General features: G+C 55.2%; 4 protein-coding genes across 4 annotated transcripts; 3 read left to right on the top strand and 1 right to left on the bottom strand.

Annotated features, from left to right (window-relative positions):
• Positions 1-866: 866 nt before the first annotated feature.
• Positions 867-1,574, top strand: CCM_05166 (uncharacterized protein; the record flags this gene model as incomplete). Its single annotated transcript, XM_006670311.1, has 1 exon — positions 867-1,574. One exon carries the CDS (start codon positions 867-869, stop codon positions 1,572-1,574), a length of 708 nt encoding a protein of 235 aa, XP_006670374.1.
• A 522-nt stretch (positions 1,575-2,096) lies between these two features.
• On the bottom strand, positions 2,097-3,929 carry CCM_05165 (MFS transporter; the record flags this gene model as incomplete). Its single annotated transcript, XM_006670310.1, has 1 exon — positions 2,097-3,929. One exon carries the CDS (start codon positions 3,927-3,929, stop codon positions 2,097-2,099), a length of 1,833 nt encoding a protein of 610 aa, XP_006670373.1.
• Positions 3,930-5,023: 1,094 nt separating this feature from the next.
• Positions 5,024-6,129, top strand: CCM_05164 (1-aminocyclopropane-1-carboxylate deaminase, putative; the record flags this gene model as incomplete). The annotated part of the gene is made up of 2 exons (XM_006670309.1): positions 5,024-5,211; positions 5,274-6,129. 2 exons carry the CDS (start codon positions 5,024-5,026, stop codon positions 6,127-6,129), a joined length of 1,044 nt encoding a protein of 347 aa, XP_006670372.1.
• A 2,528-nt stretch (positions 6,130-8,657) lies between these two features.
• On the top strand, positions 8,658-13,099 carry CCM_05163 (PAP/25A-associated; the record flags this gene model as incomplete). The annotated part of the gene is made up of 6 exons (XM_006670308.1): positions 8,658-8,842; positions 8,927-9,115; positions 9,252-9,351; positions 9,383-10,653; positions 10,732-11,711; positions 11,859-13,099. 6 exons carry the CDS (start codon positions 8,658-8,660, stop codon positions 13,097-13,099), a joined length of 3,966 nt encoding a protein of 1,321 aa, XP_006670371.1.
• Between the last annotated feature and the right edge of the window lie 802 nt (positions 13,100-13,901).

The raw sequence follows: 13,901 nt of genomic DNA, 5'->3' as shown, positions 1-13,901 counted from the left end.
CCTTGTAGGAGAAAGCTGAAGGTGCTGGGTGGGTGCCATTGCATTGCCGAGCCCAAAGTTTTCCGTCATGGGAAGCCGCCGGCAAAGCGTCCCTGTTCCTTGCAAGAGCCGCGGTGAAAACGGCCGCTGACAACCGGATCAAGCTATAATTAACATGCATATATATATATATACACGTCTTTGCAGTACAGCTTTTGCTTTTATATCGCGAATGGAATGCCAAACAAACACCATTTGCACCGCCTCGCCAACTCACTCTTGTCTTGTCTTTGTCTAGATCGGGCAGCCCGGCCAACGAGGCTCGGACTGAACCCCAACGCCAAAATTACACAGCCAACACTGGATGCGACTCTCTCTTTCATCTCTGCCGACGCTAGCACGGGGCTGATTTTCGACATCATCCAACTCCGCCACGAGAAGGAAACATATCTGGTGGTTTGTGTGTTTTGCTCCTTGCCCAATGGGACGGGCTCCGGCGCCCCCAAGATTCCTCATCCTTGTGCGTCTTCGTCCTTGGAGAAACTTTCTCACTTGTCGTTACACCCCGGCTTATTCTTTTCTTTCTTCTTCTCCGAGTAGCACGATTCCATCGGCTTCACCCTGGGTGTTGCCAGCACCGTTCCTTGTAGCAGGTCCCAAGCTCGGCTCAGTGACATGCTGATGCCTCTTTGGGTCTATTGACACCGATGCGGCATCTGGGTCTTTGCGACTGTATATAAACAAAGAACAACACACCGGCGTGCCATCCTGGGCTGGGGGGGAATAACCACTCAGGCCCGTGCCATGAAATGAAAGTACAGAAGACAACACCAAAGAGCTCCACGGCTCATCGTCCACCTGCACGCATCGCCGACCCGCGACACGCCATGCTGCTGCAAGCCGCACGTCCCATCTCCTTTGGCGCCGTCGGCACCCCCTCCCACGCCGCGCCCTCGCCCGGCCTGTCCTCCGGGAGCAGCCACCAGCACCAGCACCAACACTACCACCGCAGCCCCTCGGCGTCGAGCGACGCCGTCTCCATGCCGCCGCCGCCGCCTCACACAAGCACCACCACCACCGCCACGAACCGCCGCCGGCCGCCGCCGCCGCACGTCCAGCAGCTGGTCGACGCGCTCACCCACCAGCGCGCCAACACCATGACGGCGCTGTGCCGGCTGGGAGCGCCGCGCCGCCGCCTGCGCGCACCCCGAGACGCGCGCGCCCTGCAGGCGCCCATGACGCGCGCCTGGGCGCGCTACGTCACCAGCCACCAGCTGCTCAGCGAGCTGCGCGGCCTCACCCGCGGCTTCCCCGCCAGCGCCGCGCTCGTCGCCGAGGCCCACCGCCGCGTCCGCGCCGACCCCGCCAGCAACCGCTCCTGGAACCTCGCGTGGCTGTGCCTCGCCCGCATGCGCGACGACGACGGCCTCATCGCCACCTACGCCGTCGAGGAGGCCTCGCGGCCCGACATGTGGGGCGGCATGCTGCCTGCCGAGGAGGATGTCCTCCGCCTGAGTGGTTGCTTCTCGCGCGAGTGGACGCTGGCCGTGGCCGTCTTGCTCAAGCACTGGCCGGTGCCGCCGACTTGGTATTGAGCATTCGCCGAGTGGTGAGAGGGGGGGGAAGCGGCTTCTAGAAACCTGGACTGGGGGAATGCATAAAATGGGTTTGGCGTTTGGATGGACGGGGGCGAACGATGGGGGGCGTTGGTCTTGCTGGTTGTTTGGGTGCATTTGCTGGTTTTTGTCTCTTCTGATTTGTCTTTTCTGATTTGCGTTTGCTGGTTTGCTTCATTGTCCGGTGGGATGCATTTGAAACAGGTTGAACATCATGATGGGAAAAAGGATAGACTTGGGATCGACATAGACGGCCATGACATGACGTATGAATACAAAATGAAAAGACCAAACACACCATTGGGCATGAAGTCTGTATTGATTTCTAATGCAGCATGAATTTGAGCAAACGCCCCCATTCCCGTAAAAAGCGCCGTGCATAAACAAGACACCACGCTCCTCCCAATTAAATAGCGCCTCCGCCATGATTCATATGGAATGCCATAATATATGCTGTGCGTTAGTGTTCTTCGTCTTCTTTTTATGGTGAATGCCAAAAAATTATGCTTCGTGTTCAGGAGAGGAGCCGCCATGCTCCTCTTCCCATTCTTCGCTCTCGAGGCCGTCGCCGCGGACAAATAGCGCCGCGACAAAGCCAATAAAAGCCAGGCCGCCAAAGACGCTCCACGCCAGTGCCTCGCCTTTGGGCTGGATGCGCACAGAAATGGTAAACAGGCCGCCGGACACGATGGGGCCGACGCTGCGTCCGAGAGCGGACAGAGTCTGCGCGAGGCCGTTGAGGGTGCCGAGGCTCGCGTGTGTAGGTGCCGAGTTGGTGATCTGTGTGCGTGTTAACCATTGCCCGATACCCCGATCCAGACAAGAAGGGTTACTTACCAGCAGCATGACGCTAGAGAGGCCGCCGACTGCGCAGATGTTCTTGAAGATGAGCACAAGGCAAAACTCAATGTACAGCCACATTTGACCACTCCCGATGCCAAACAGCGGCTCGTCATCGGCGTATCCCACCCAGGGCATCAAAATCATGCTTATTGCGAGGCCAAGCAGCGCGTAGCGATACGTTCCCAGGCTTCCCACCTTGTTCCTCACTCGCCCGTACACAAATGCCTGAAATGCAATAGTCGTGACGCCAGCAGCACTCATAAAGGCTCCGATTTTACCAGGCTTGAGATCACGACCAGTGGGCGCCGGCGTCGATGCAAAGACTGGATACAGCGAGTTGAAGCTAATGTTGGAGAGCTGAAAGATGAGGTAGGTACTCAAGAGAAGAATCGTGATGGGGTTGAATATTTCCTTCCATATATCTTGCTTGGTCAGTCCAGGTTTGTTGCCATCATAGTCGTTCAACCCATCCACCTCGGCTTCGTCTTCAGATGACGAGTCCGAGGCGAGCAGAGGCTGTTGCTGGCCACGCGGCCACCGGGTACTCCATGAATGCCGCCGGTTCGGCTCCGTCTTGCTGCCAAGTCTCTTGAACCAGCTCGCGAGTCTGCGCAGCCACTTTGGCTTGCCCGGCCCGCGCTCGTCCCCGTCTAGCGTCTCCTCAAACCAAAGGAGAATTGCAATGAAGCCGGTGGCAAGCATGACGGCGCTCACCAGGTTGGGCGCCAGGTAGGGGAACTTGGCCGGAGCCAGCCGGCCGACGAGAAAGCCGCCGACAGCGGGGCCCGTGATGCTGCCAAGCGAGTAGATGATGGGCAGGTAGGCAAACGCCTGGCTCTGGTTCGACCGGTCCGTAACCTCGCCGAGCACCGTAGGGACGCAGGCGGCATTGCCGTTGAGCAGGCCCATAAGAACCTGGACCAGCACAATCTGCCAGTACTGCCTGCACAGGCCAAAGACGGCGAAGCAGCACATGAGCGCAAAGGTGCCGGCGAGCAGGACGGGCTTGCGGCCGATGAGGTCCGACGAGTAGCCCCAGGCAAAGTTGGTCGATAGCTGGGCGAGGGCAAAGGAGCTAGCAATGACGCCAATGTAGAAGGCCGTCTTGCCCGGCTCTATACCGGGCATGGCGGTGACCATTTCCGGGAGATACGGCGCGAGCGAGTTGAGCGCCGTCTGCTCGCACAGCGACAGGTACGCCAGCAGCAGGAGCTGCCGCACGGGCAGCGGCGTCTCGGCGCCGGCGGCGTGTTCGTGCTCAGACGTGGTCGGCGACGAGGGCAATGAGGCAATGGAGCTCGCGCCCGACGACGCGGACCCGTTGCCGAGCACACCGCCCATGGGCGTGCTCGGCGGCTCTGTTGGAAACGTCTGGTACTTGTGCACGGAGGAGCGGCGGCCCAGTACGCCGGGGATCGGGGCGCCGGCATGAAACGAGCCGGAGGAGCTCGTGCGACGCTTGAGAGCGTCTGGTGGCGTAAGGACGGTCATGGTGCTACGCCGGGGCATTGGCCTTTGTCTCGCTATATACTGTGTGTTTGCGCACACGGCCGTGCAAACGGTAACTTCGTGGTTGCCTGAGGGGAAGAGAAACAGGGGTGTCGCGGCTCAGTCGTTTGTTTTTTGGGAAATGTCGGTCGGCCAAAGAGGCACGCGATGAGCCGAGGGCGAGTGGGCACAAAGCTCGTGACCGCAGCGGGCGCAGAAAAAATTATACAGCGCGCATGCTGGTGGATATACGGACCGGGGGGTAAAGAATTGAGGCTTGTGGTGATGGCAGAGGAAAAGATGGGATATGTATGTTCTTGTCGCTGGCCCCGGACTGGCGTGAGAATTGAGTGAGCCAAGAGCTTGAAGCTTGCGGGGAGCAAAAAGATGTGCACCACGGCACGCTCGGCTTCGGGGCTTCCCAATAAAGAGCGCTAACCCCAACCCGGTTGGTCCGAGTTTGCGGGAGATGCGATGAAGTACAGAACTTGTCAAGTTGTCTTGCATGGATTTCAAATTGGGACATATTTTCTTTCTTTTTGTCGAGGCCGGGGCTTCGTTCGAACCCCGTATGTTCGCGCACAGACTGGTACTTGGGAATTGCCCATGTTGATGACCCAGCATAGCCTACCCACACACAATGCAGCAAGAACTTTCGAATTGATGCAGCAAGTGCAAATTAACAGATGGAGTCATAGTTGTTTGTGCAGCATTGGTGTCAGTGTCATATTTACCAGAAACTACGAGAGCTGGAAGTGGCATTTTTAGGACGTCGAGCCACTATTGCCGGACAAGTTCCCCGGAGTTGCTAGATCTACTAGCAAAGAAGACTAAATCAGCGTCAAAAGGTCAAAAGGAGCTGAGAGAACTTGTTATCAACAATTCACAGATAATAATCCTAATAAGCTAATGATAGTTTGAACGTTGTCGCGTGCCAAGCAGCAACGGGCACATGTCCGCAGCCCAGACTACAGCCCAGACTACAGAGGGCGCATCACGGAACTTTATATAAGCCGACGCATGCCGCTTCGTCTACTGCCTGCTCTCTTCCATTTCATACATTTGAATTGCATTTTGGGGAAAAAAGAGACATAATCATGACTTCCATTACTCTGCCCGAGCCATTCGCTAGCATCCCCAAGCAAGACTTCTTGTTCGGACCGTCTCCCATTCAAGCATTGCCCCGCATCTCCGCCGCACTCGGTGGCCAGGTCAACGTGTATGCCAAACGAGAAGACTGCAATTCGGGCTTGGCCTATGGTGGCAATAAAACGCGAAAGCTAGAGTATGTGTGGAATTGTCACCTGCAAGAATCTCGTCTGTCCCTCCCGCTAAATAAAAACACAGATATCTTGCGGCCGAGGCGTTGGCGCAGGGTTGCGATACCCTCGTGTCCATCGGCGGCATCCAGTCCAACCATACCCGGCAGGTCTCCGCCGTGGCGGCCCAGCTCGGGCTCAAGGCCGCCACGGTCCAAGAGAACTGGGTGGACTGGCACGACCAGGGCTACGAAAAGGTCGGCAACATCCAGCTGTCGCGACTGATGGGGGCCGACGTGCGCCTCGACGCCGCCGCGTTTGGCATCGAGCACAAGACGACCCTGGCCGACCTGCGCCGCGAAATTGAGGCCGGCGGCGGCAAGCCGTACTACATCCCAGCGGGCGCATCGGACCACCCGCTGGGCGGACTCGGCTTTGCCCGGTGGGCGTTTGAAGTCGAGGCGCAGGAAAAAGCCCTGGGCGTCTTCTTCGACACCATCATTGTGTGCGCCGTCACGGGCTCGACCATGGCAGGCATGGTCGCGGGCTTCAAGCTGTGCCAGAAGAAGCGCGGGTCGCCGGCGCGCAAGATTATTGGCATCGACGCGTCGGGCAAGCCGAAGCAGACGTTTGACCAGGTGCTGCGTATCGCCAAGTTTACAGCGGCCAAGATTGGACTGAGCGAGGACGACATTACTGATGCCGATATTGTTCTTGATGAGAGGTACAATGCTGGCATCTATGGCATTCCGGACGAGACGACCATTGCGGCGATCAAGTTCGGCGCGCAGACCGAGGCCTTCATCACCGACCCCGTGTACGAAGGTAAAAGCTTGGCCGGTATGATGGACCTGATTAGAAACGGAGAGATCGCGGCTGGCAATGTTCTGTATGCCCATCTAGGAGGGCAGTTGGCGCTGAACGCGTACACTGAGATGAAATAACTTTTTAGAAAATATGCACTGGCAAATGAGTATGCTCTGTGTATCCGTACATTGACACAACAGAATGGCATGCAAAGCCGTTTCAAAAAGTAACGTTAGAGTTATTACCCCTTGTGATTTGGATATTGGTGGCGGTGCGGGAGGTAGATTGCTTTTGAGATTTCAGTGCTGCCGCATGCCCTAGGTAGTGGCGAAAAATTGCCATGGCGGCCACAGAAAATAGTGATGAAATAGGAGTGGGTAATAAATACCAAAAATAAAATAAAATTTGAAATAGAGAGAGATAGACAGGCGACCACAAGAAATGGAATACTGGTAAATAAATGTAGAGCTTCAAGTATCACATCACTGGCAGCGATTTATGTTGTCACCGGTGTCGCCCCCTCTCCACTGAAACCCCTCTGTCAGACTGTAACAAGTTACAAGTTACGACTAAAGAGATGAACCAAATCGGCCCCCGAGAGATTACAAAGCTGGCCCGTGCGACCTAGGGGGACGGGAAGTTGGCCAATTTACAGGAGATGAGCAAATGGCGGGGAGGGTGTCCTTGCCGGAGACATCTGCGGCCTGGAGCTGTTCCTGCAGATATGCGGACGAATGGGCGATCAGGGCCTGCTGAGCGGCTTGGCATATGTGCATGACTGCGTGCATGCGTGTACGCGTGTGTATGTGTGTGATGGTAACTAGAGTCGCATAGTCATGCTCGCTGTCCATCAGGGGAGCCCAACGACTGCCTGTACCTTTTGTGCTCGGTAGCCTGAGCACAGAGACTCGACGCCTTTCCGCTGCCAGGTTGCCTCTGTGTTTGCCTACCTGAAGGGTCGCACGAGCAAAATAGGTACCTTGGTAGACTTAGTACCAGTAGATGTGAGGTGTACCGACACGAGCGGTTACTGGAAAGAAACTCTTGCCTGTGCCTTCTTTGTTTGCCTGTTCGCACGTTGTGGCTAGCATGGTAGGACCCGCGATCCAGGTGCGCGGTTAACTAGTAGCATTGGCAATTCTCGGACGGTACAATAAAGTATAAAAATTACTGGCGCCAATAATGAACAAGCCAAGGTTCTGGTCTTGGATAGCACATGCATGTTGCACAGGCACAGGCACATGCTTAGACCACAGGCGAGGTGCAACTGCCATCTGGGTTTGTTTGATTCCGTCCTGCTGTCAAAGCGAGTGTACTATGAGTCGCACTGTGCACCCTGGCGCCGATGGCGAGTAGTTCCCTCTAACTAATCTGTACAGTAATCTGTACAGCTTAAGTAGGTACTGTTTGAAGGATGACAAGACGGCAAAGTGCTGCACCGTAGCCAGGTACAGCTGGTGACCCCACACAGGACCTGATCCGGCTAGACAGGGTGGGGCAGAATGGTCAAGGTCAGAAGGTGAGGGAAGTTGTCAGCGTGGGTTGAGGAGGTGGTAAGAAAACGCGAGGAGCCTATGTATGCTGTTCTGATCCTTTGGGATATTGGGTGTGTAGGACAGATCATGGCGGGAGAAGGGTGCAGGGCCTGGTGAAGGATTTTTCTAACGTAGAGTGCAACGGCTCCGTGCTTGGAGCAACCTCGGCCGTCAACTGACTACCTCGCACGCGGGTGACAAAAAAAAGGCCGCACACATACGTCTATACTCTATTATTAAGAAGGTTCAACTAGGAAGAGGAACAAGGGGAATTATATAAGTATAAGTAAATAAGTAAAATAAGGAAAATTGGAAAGAGAAGGAATAAATGGTAAAAAAATAGTAAGAATTAAGAATAAGGAAGAGGTTAGTATTCCTAACCGGCGGGTTATCTTGTCCCCCCTGTGCCTCCCTACCGACCTAGGTAGTTGACTAGATCGGTAACCACCTGAATAGGCAGCTCTTTGTCTTGAGCATTGGCCCGACGTGCGACAAGAAGCATCAACCGCAGCTGAAATAAGGTCGTGCAAGAAAGCGCACACAAGGTGATCGGACGATGCGCATGAGGACTGAGTCGTCTGTGCAACGGCGCAGGACGAGCATCAAGAGTCGGCCTGGAGGTTGATAGGTGCCTACAGGTAACGTTAGGTACCTACACACCTGGTAGGAGGTAGTACATACCTGGTGCAAGTAGAAGGAGGTGCAGGCAGCCTTCCGGGTTGGCGGGCTACAACGATGCAAGGCTTTCAGGCGCCTCTTCTTTAGTCATGCCGGGATTGCACTACAAATAACGCTTGATATCGTCAAATCTCGCCATGATCAAGTACCGACCGAACAAGGCAGCTTGTTGATTGGCATTTTTCCTTGCCAACCACTACGCCTTCTCGCCTCCTTGCCTCTTCCCCCCATTTACCACTGCTAACTATTGTTCTGGCCGTGTGGCTCTTTGATAATTAGTGGATGGTGAACTAAAACCTGCGCCTGTCTCGCCGCCCGGCGCCACTCTTCATTCATTGACTGACCCTAAATCTGGTCCTGGGCCACGTCCCCAGTTTATACCACCACTTGCACCAACCTGCTTCCACACTTTCAACCACTCCGACCTCTGCTTTTCGAGACCATCCCCCCCCATGCTGGACAAGGCGATTTTGACGACTCTCACCTCGACACCGTCCCGCCGTCTCGCCTCGCCATTTTGTCACACGGCCATTTGTTTTTTTTTCTGGCTGCAGCGCCCATCATTTCACTCGCTCAACGCTCAACGCTCGCCGTTCGACTCCGACACTCTGGCGCCGTCTTGTCTTGGACCCTCCGGGCGAACCCCCTTTTGACTGCCCGCCCGCGATACCCGTTCGTCCTCGACTCGACGCGCCCGTGAGCTCTCTCCTGTGCCTTACAGCCTGCCCATTACCAGCCGCTGGTTCCGGCGCGTCCCCGAATTCGATGACCCTGGCCGCTGTGTAGCCCTCGCCTTGTTCGCTATAGCCTACAGTTATCCCTTTCGTGGCCGAGTTTGGAGGCGGGACCTCTCGATCACCCTTTGGTCATCCTGCCCTCTGCTCTGCAATTGCCACCTCGACGCTATCCTGTACAGGAATACATTCGCCGCCCCCGACGCTACATGCTGATAAAAACTCGATAGCCCCCTGGCCGCTACACCATCACTCCATTGGTATCAAGCAACATATCTGCATCTCGCGGCCTTGGCCCGTTCCTTAGTCCAGCCCCGACGGCCTTCTCCTCGTAGCTGCTTACCACCCGCCGCTGCTACCTGCGAACGATCCGACCTGGGCCTGCATTCTTCATGGACACCAGGACATCGACGTCCGAACCCAAACAGTCTTATCCCGCACAGGTTTGGAATACCCCGGCCACGACACCATCAACCTCTGGCACCACAGATCGGCCTCAGGAAGCGTCGGCTGCGCAAACGGCCCCCTTTCAGACGCGCCTAGAGTACCTTCCGCTCTGGATCCCTCAGCAGTCAAACATCTACCACGCACAGCTTCTCCACTACAACAAGCTCATCTCCCCAGCGAGGGGTGGTGGCCTGCAGACGCCGCCACTCCCTCCCGTCGTCACCTCGCCTTCCGTGCAGGCCGCGCCGAGATCGCGTACTTCTAGTAGAGCATCGCTCAAAGATCCTACGCCTGCCAAGTCGACTGCGTCATCGGGAAATGGGAACCGACCAAGTCAGAATTCCGAAAATAACCGCTTGGTTATAACCTCTCAAGACGCGCCAGCCAAGATGCCTGCCAAGACACCCGCGGAGTCGTCCAAGAATTGGGCGCAGAGAGCTGCCACTCTCTCCACATCGCCTCATGGCCAGGCACATTCGAGCTCCGTCCCTTCCACGCCGCACCAGCATGCGAGACTATTTTCGTTCGAATCTCGCGATCCCTCCCCGAATGCCGGCACAAACCACTCACCCCGTTCCGCATATTCGGAAACGAATAGCACGCTGCCCTCTTTACGTCCGTTGCCCCCACGGCACGGCGGGTGCAAGTATGAGACTGCCCAGATCAATTCTAGACGGAGAATACCATACTCTGTCGGCAGCGATCGTCTCGAGAAGCTCGACTTGCGCACTGTCGCCCCCAAGCTGGGCGAAGATGAGGAACAAAAACTCACCAAGGACATGAATGAGATGTACGATAAGTTGCTTCCAACAGACAAGGTCGAAGGGAATCGAAAACGATTGGTGCAGCGGCTTGAGAAGATCTTCAATGATGAATGGCCAGGCCATGACATCAAAGTGCATCTGTTTGGCTCTTCTGGCAATCTCCTTTGTTCTGATTCCTCTGACGTGGACATTTGCATCACTACACCCTGGCACGAGATGGAAGGCGTCTGCATGATTGCCGATCTGCTTGCTCGACGAGGGATGGAAAAGGTCGTTTGCATCTCGGCTGCCAAAGTCCCAATTGTCAAAATCTGGGACCCTAAACTCGGCCTTGCGTGCGACATGAACGTCAACAACACAGTCGCACTCGAAAACACCCGAATGGTCCGTACATATGTTGAGGCAGACCCTCGCGTACGAAAGCTAGCCATGATCATCAAGTACTGGACGAGAAGACGAATAGTCAACGATGCGGCTTTCGGCGGTACTCTGAGTTCATATACGTGGATATGTCTAATTATCGCCTTTTTACAACTTCGCAATCCCGCCGTTCTCCCCGCTCTGCATCAATTACCTTACAGAGTGCAGAAACCTGACGGCTCCGTTGGCGACTTTGCCGATAACATGAAAAAGATCAAGGGGTACGGCAACAAGAATAAATCCTCCGAAGCCGAACTACTTTTCCAGTTTTTTCGATTTTATGCACACGAATTTGATTACGATAAGCACGTCCTTTCTGTGAGACTGGGTCGAATCTTGACGAAATCGGACAAGAAATGGAATTACTCAATGAACAACCAACTCTGTGTAGAGGAGCCATTCAACACGTTGAGAAATTTGGGCAATACAGTAGACGAATATTCTTTCCGTGGTCTCCATCTTGAGCTACGACGGGCCTTCGACCTTATTTCCCAGGGAAAGCTACCGGAGGCTTGCGAGCAGTTTGTCTTTCCCAAGGAGGAAGAGCGTGTCTGGTCTCGACCTGCGGCTCAGCCTCGCCCTGTACTGGTTCGAAGTTCGTCACAATCGCATTCCGGCCGAGGTGGACGTGGCAACAATAGGGGAAATCGCCACAACAACAACTTTCGCGGTGGCGGATCTAACAGACGCGCCTCATCTAGCGTACCGGCGCCGTACGACGGAACCATGTTCATTGCACCTGTCAACATGGCGCAGGACTTGTCATGGTATCAAAACCCCCAGTTTCCGTTCCAATATGCCCAGCAAGACTTAGTCACACAGATGGCATACCAACAGCAGTTTCTCTACGCCAACTCGTCCGCTTTCTTGCAGCATCAGAACATAGCGCAACAGCAACAGAGAATGTCTGGTAACGCAAGCGCCGGCCAGCCAGCGTCAGACCGCTCGAGAACGAATTCCTTCGACACAGCACCTACATCAGCCCCAATTTATGCTATGTACAATATGGGGCTAGGCCATGCATTCTACCAGCCGGTTGCCCAAGGTTATGGCACTTACCCTTCCTCCCCGGTGACGACGAGTCATTCTACGCATGACTTTCGGCGCTCTCTGCATAGATCAGCGACTGCGGAGGCTGGCAGTGCGTCCAGTAGCTCACTGAGATCTCAATCACAGCCCGCATCTCGGTCACAAGCCCAATCTACGCCTCAATTACCGGCATCACATAGTATGACAGGCCATCCAACTGCAAGTCCATCCTTGCATGCAAAGAGTGCGAATGGAGTAGCGATTCCGAGCTTTATTTCCGACGACACAGACTTTGACGAAACTCCCAAAGCTACGGCAGAGTCCCCAACATCCGACGATGCGCAATCCGGTGGCTTCTTCATGGCTAGAAGCCTTAGCCCGACTAAGCAGCGTGCAAACCAGCAGACAGTCGCATCAGGTATTGCCTTTGGCGACCTGGCGTCCGCGAGCACTGGTCAGCGCCGACTTTCTACCGAGCAACTGCCCCAGACTCTTCTGGACAGAAGGATGAGAAGGGTTTCACGTTCGCCTTCGCCTCTCGGCCATGTACGGGCGCATTCTGTTGGTACGTCGTCTGCGCCACTTCCTTCGGCGCCCTTCTCTGGAAACCGGGATAAAGACAACTCGCGGCCACTTGTCGTGAACGGGTCGAGTGGCAAGGCAGCAAATTATCATGCTGCCCCCTTTATTCCGAACCCAGACTTTACACCTCCTACTGGGCTAGGGCTTGAAAATGCGTTGCAGATCCAACCGCCTGCTATCAATATGCCGATAGCGCCTCACCCCGCGAGCGTAGGACTGATGGGCACCGTACATATGCAGCCGTTCCAGGACTATTCGCCGATTGTGGCCAATGGCTCGGGTAAGTCGTCAAAGCTACCTCCAGCGGATGACACCTCCTTCAGAGAGAGAATCGCGTCGATGCATCCGTACTACCCCGGATTTGCTGGTCCGCCGCAGGACGGTAATCTGCATGCCTTGGGAGCGAATGCGAATGTGACAGCCGGGTCCAAGGGATCGGGGTCCGGGCGACAGAGAGTGGCATCGAGAACCACTTCAAGCGGGCTTATCGCGCCCCTGGATCTGGCTACTGGAGATAATCGCCTGAACAAGGCTTCCATGATAGACATGGCACATTTGTCCCCGGTGTACGAAACTCGGACGCCGTCTCCAACAATGCACAGAAAAAATGACAGCGGCTCCACGAACGAGATACCATTGCGACCAAAATATGGGGGCGGGGTCGAGGCCAAGAAGTCTCCAGTATCGGAAAAACACCCTCCAGGCCAGGATAACCAGAAAGGGAAGAATCAGAAAGCGAATTTGCCCGCTCAGAGGTCCAACCCGCCGAGGGAAAATGGACATGTCCGAGCTGCAAAGAGCGAAAGCGACGGCGGCTGGCAAAAGGCCGGGCGGCGCAAAAAGGCGCCAAGTGGTCTGAACGTGTCAGGCCATAGTGAGCAACCGCCGAAGCACGAATCGGAACGCAAAGGTGGGTGATTGTGAGACGCACGAATTGTCGGAGAGAACCGACGGCGGTGCCTTGTCTGGCCATTGTTTAAGCCAGGTGAGGAGGACACCAGCAAGCATTTCTTTTTTCCCTTTTTTTTTCATTACGAGCTTGATGAGATGTATTCTCATGCGAAATTGGACATTGTTTTTACATGTATTTTTGTGGAACGGAGTTGCAAAGATATGCATTTGACAGGATTACCATGACATCTCATTTGCACATGCGAGAGTCGCAGGAAGGTCAAGGGACTTGGGAAGGAAGTTGGTAGATTCGGCAAAGGAACTGGCGCTCAGTTATATGGGGGGCAGGCGTTTGTTATTGGAACCGCTTTTTCTGAAGGAGACGAGCAAGTGAAGACGAAGGCAGATACACACATTGGCCGAGGCGACTCAAGAGACAAGAAGGTTTTACACGGGCCGAGTGCGAAGCGGCATAGAAGGATATTTGCAGAGGAAGGGTACACTTTCAGCAGAGATATGAAGCAGCAGAAACACGAAACATTGATCCAAATCGCGTGGGATGTGCTCTGACGAGTGAATGCGTGGATGCGTGGATGCGTAGATGCGAGGCTTTTACTGGAGCGAGGAGGAGGCCACCCGGTCTGGTGGGGAGGCGGGCGGATCGAGGTGCGGGATGCCGGGATGGCACGTCTGACATCGTATTGCAGGCTGCGACATCCCGATGCAGCCCTATCGGGATGCACACACGGTTCAAGGCATGTAGGGTCAAGGTTATAAATAGAGAGAAGCTGTTTAGGCAGCAGTGAAGAGACTTTCCGGCGTCGGCGAG

The sequence above is a fragment of the Cordyceps militaris genome (assembly GCF_000225605.1).
Source record: "Cordyceps militaris CM01 unplaced genomic scaffold CCM_S00004, whole genome shotgun sequence".
Taxonomy (NCBI): Eukaryota; Fungi; Ascomycota; class Sordariomycetes; order Hypocreales; family Cordycipitaceae; genus Cordyceps; species Cordyceps militaris.
Note: the sequence above shows the minus strand (reverse complement) of the source record. Positions and strands in the feature narration are given on the sequence as shown.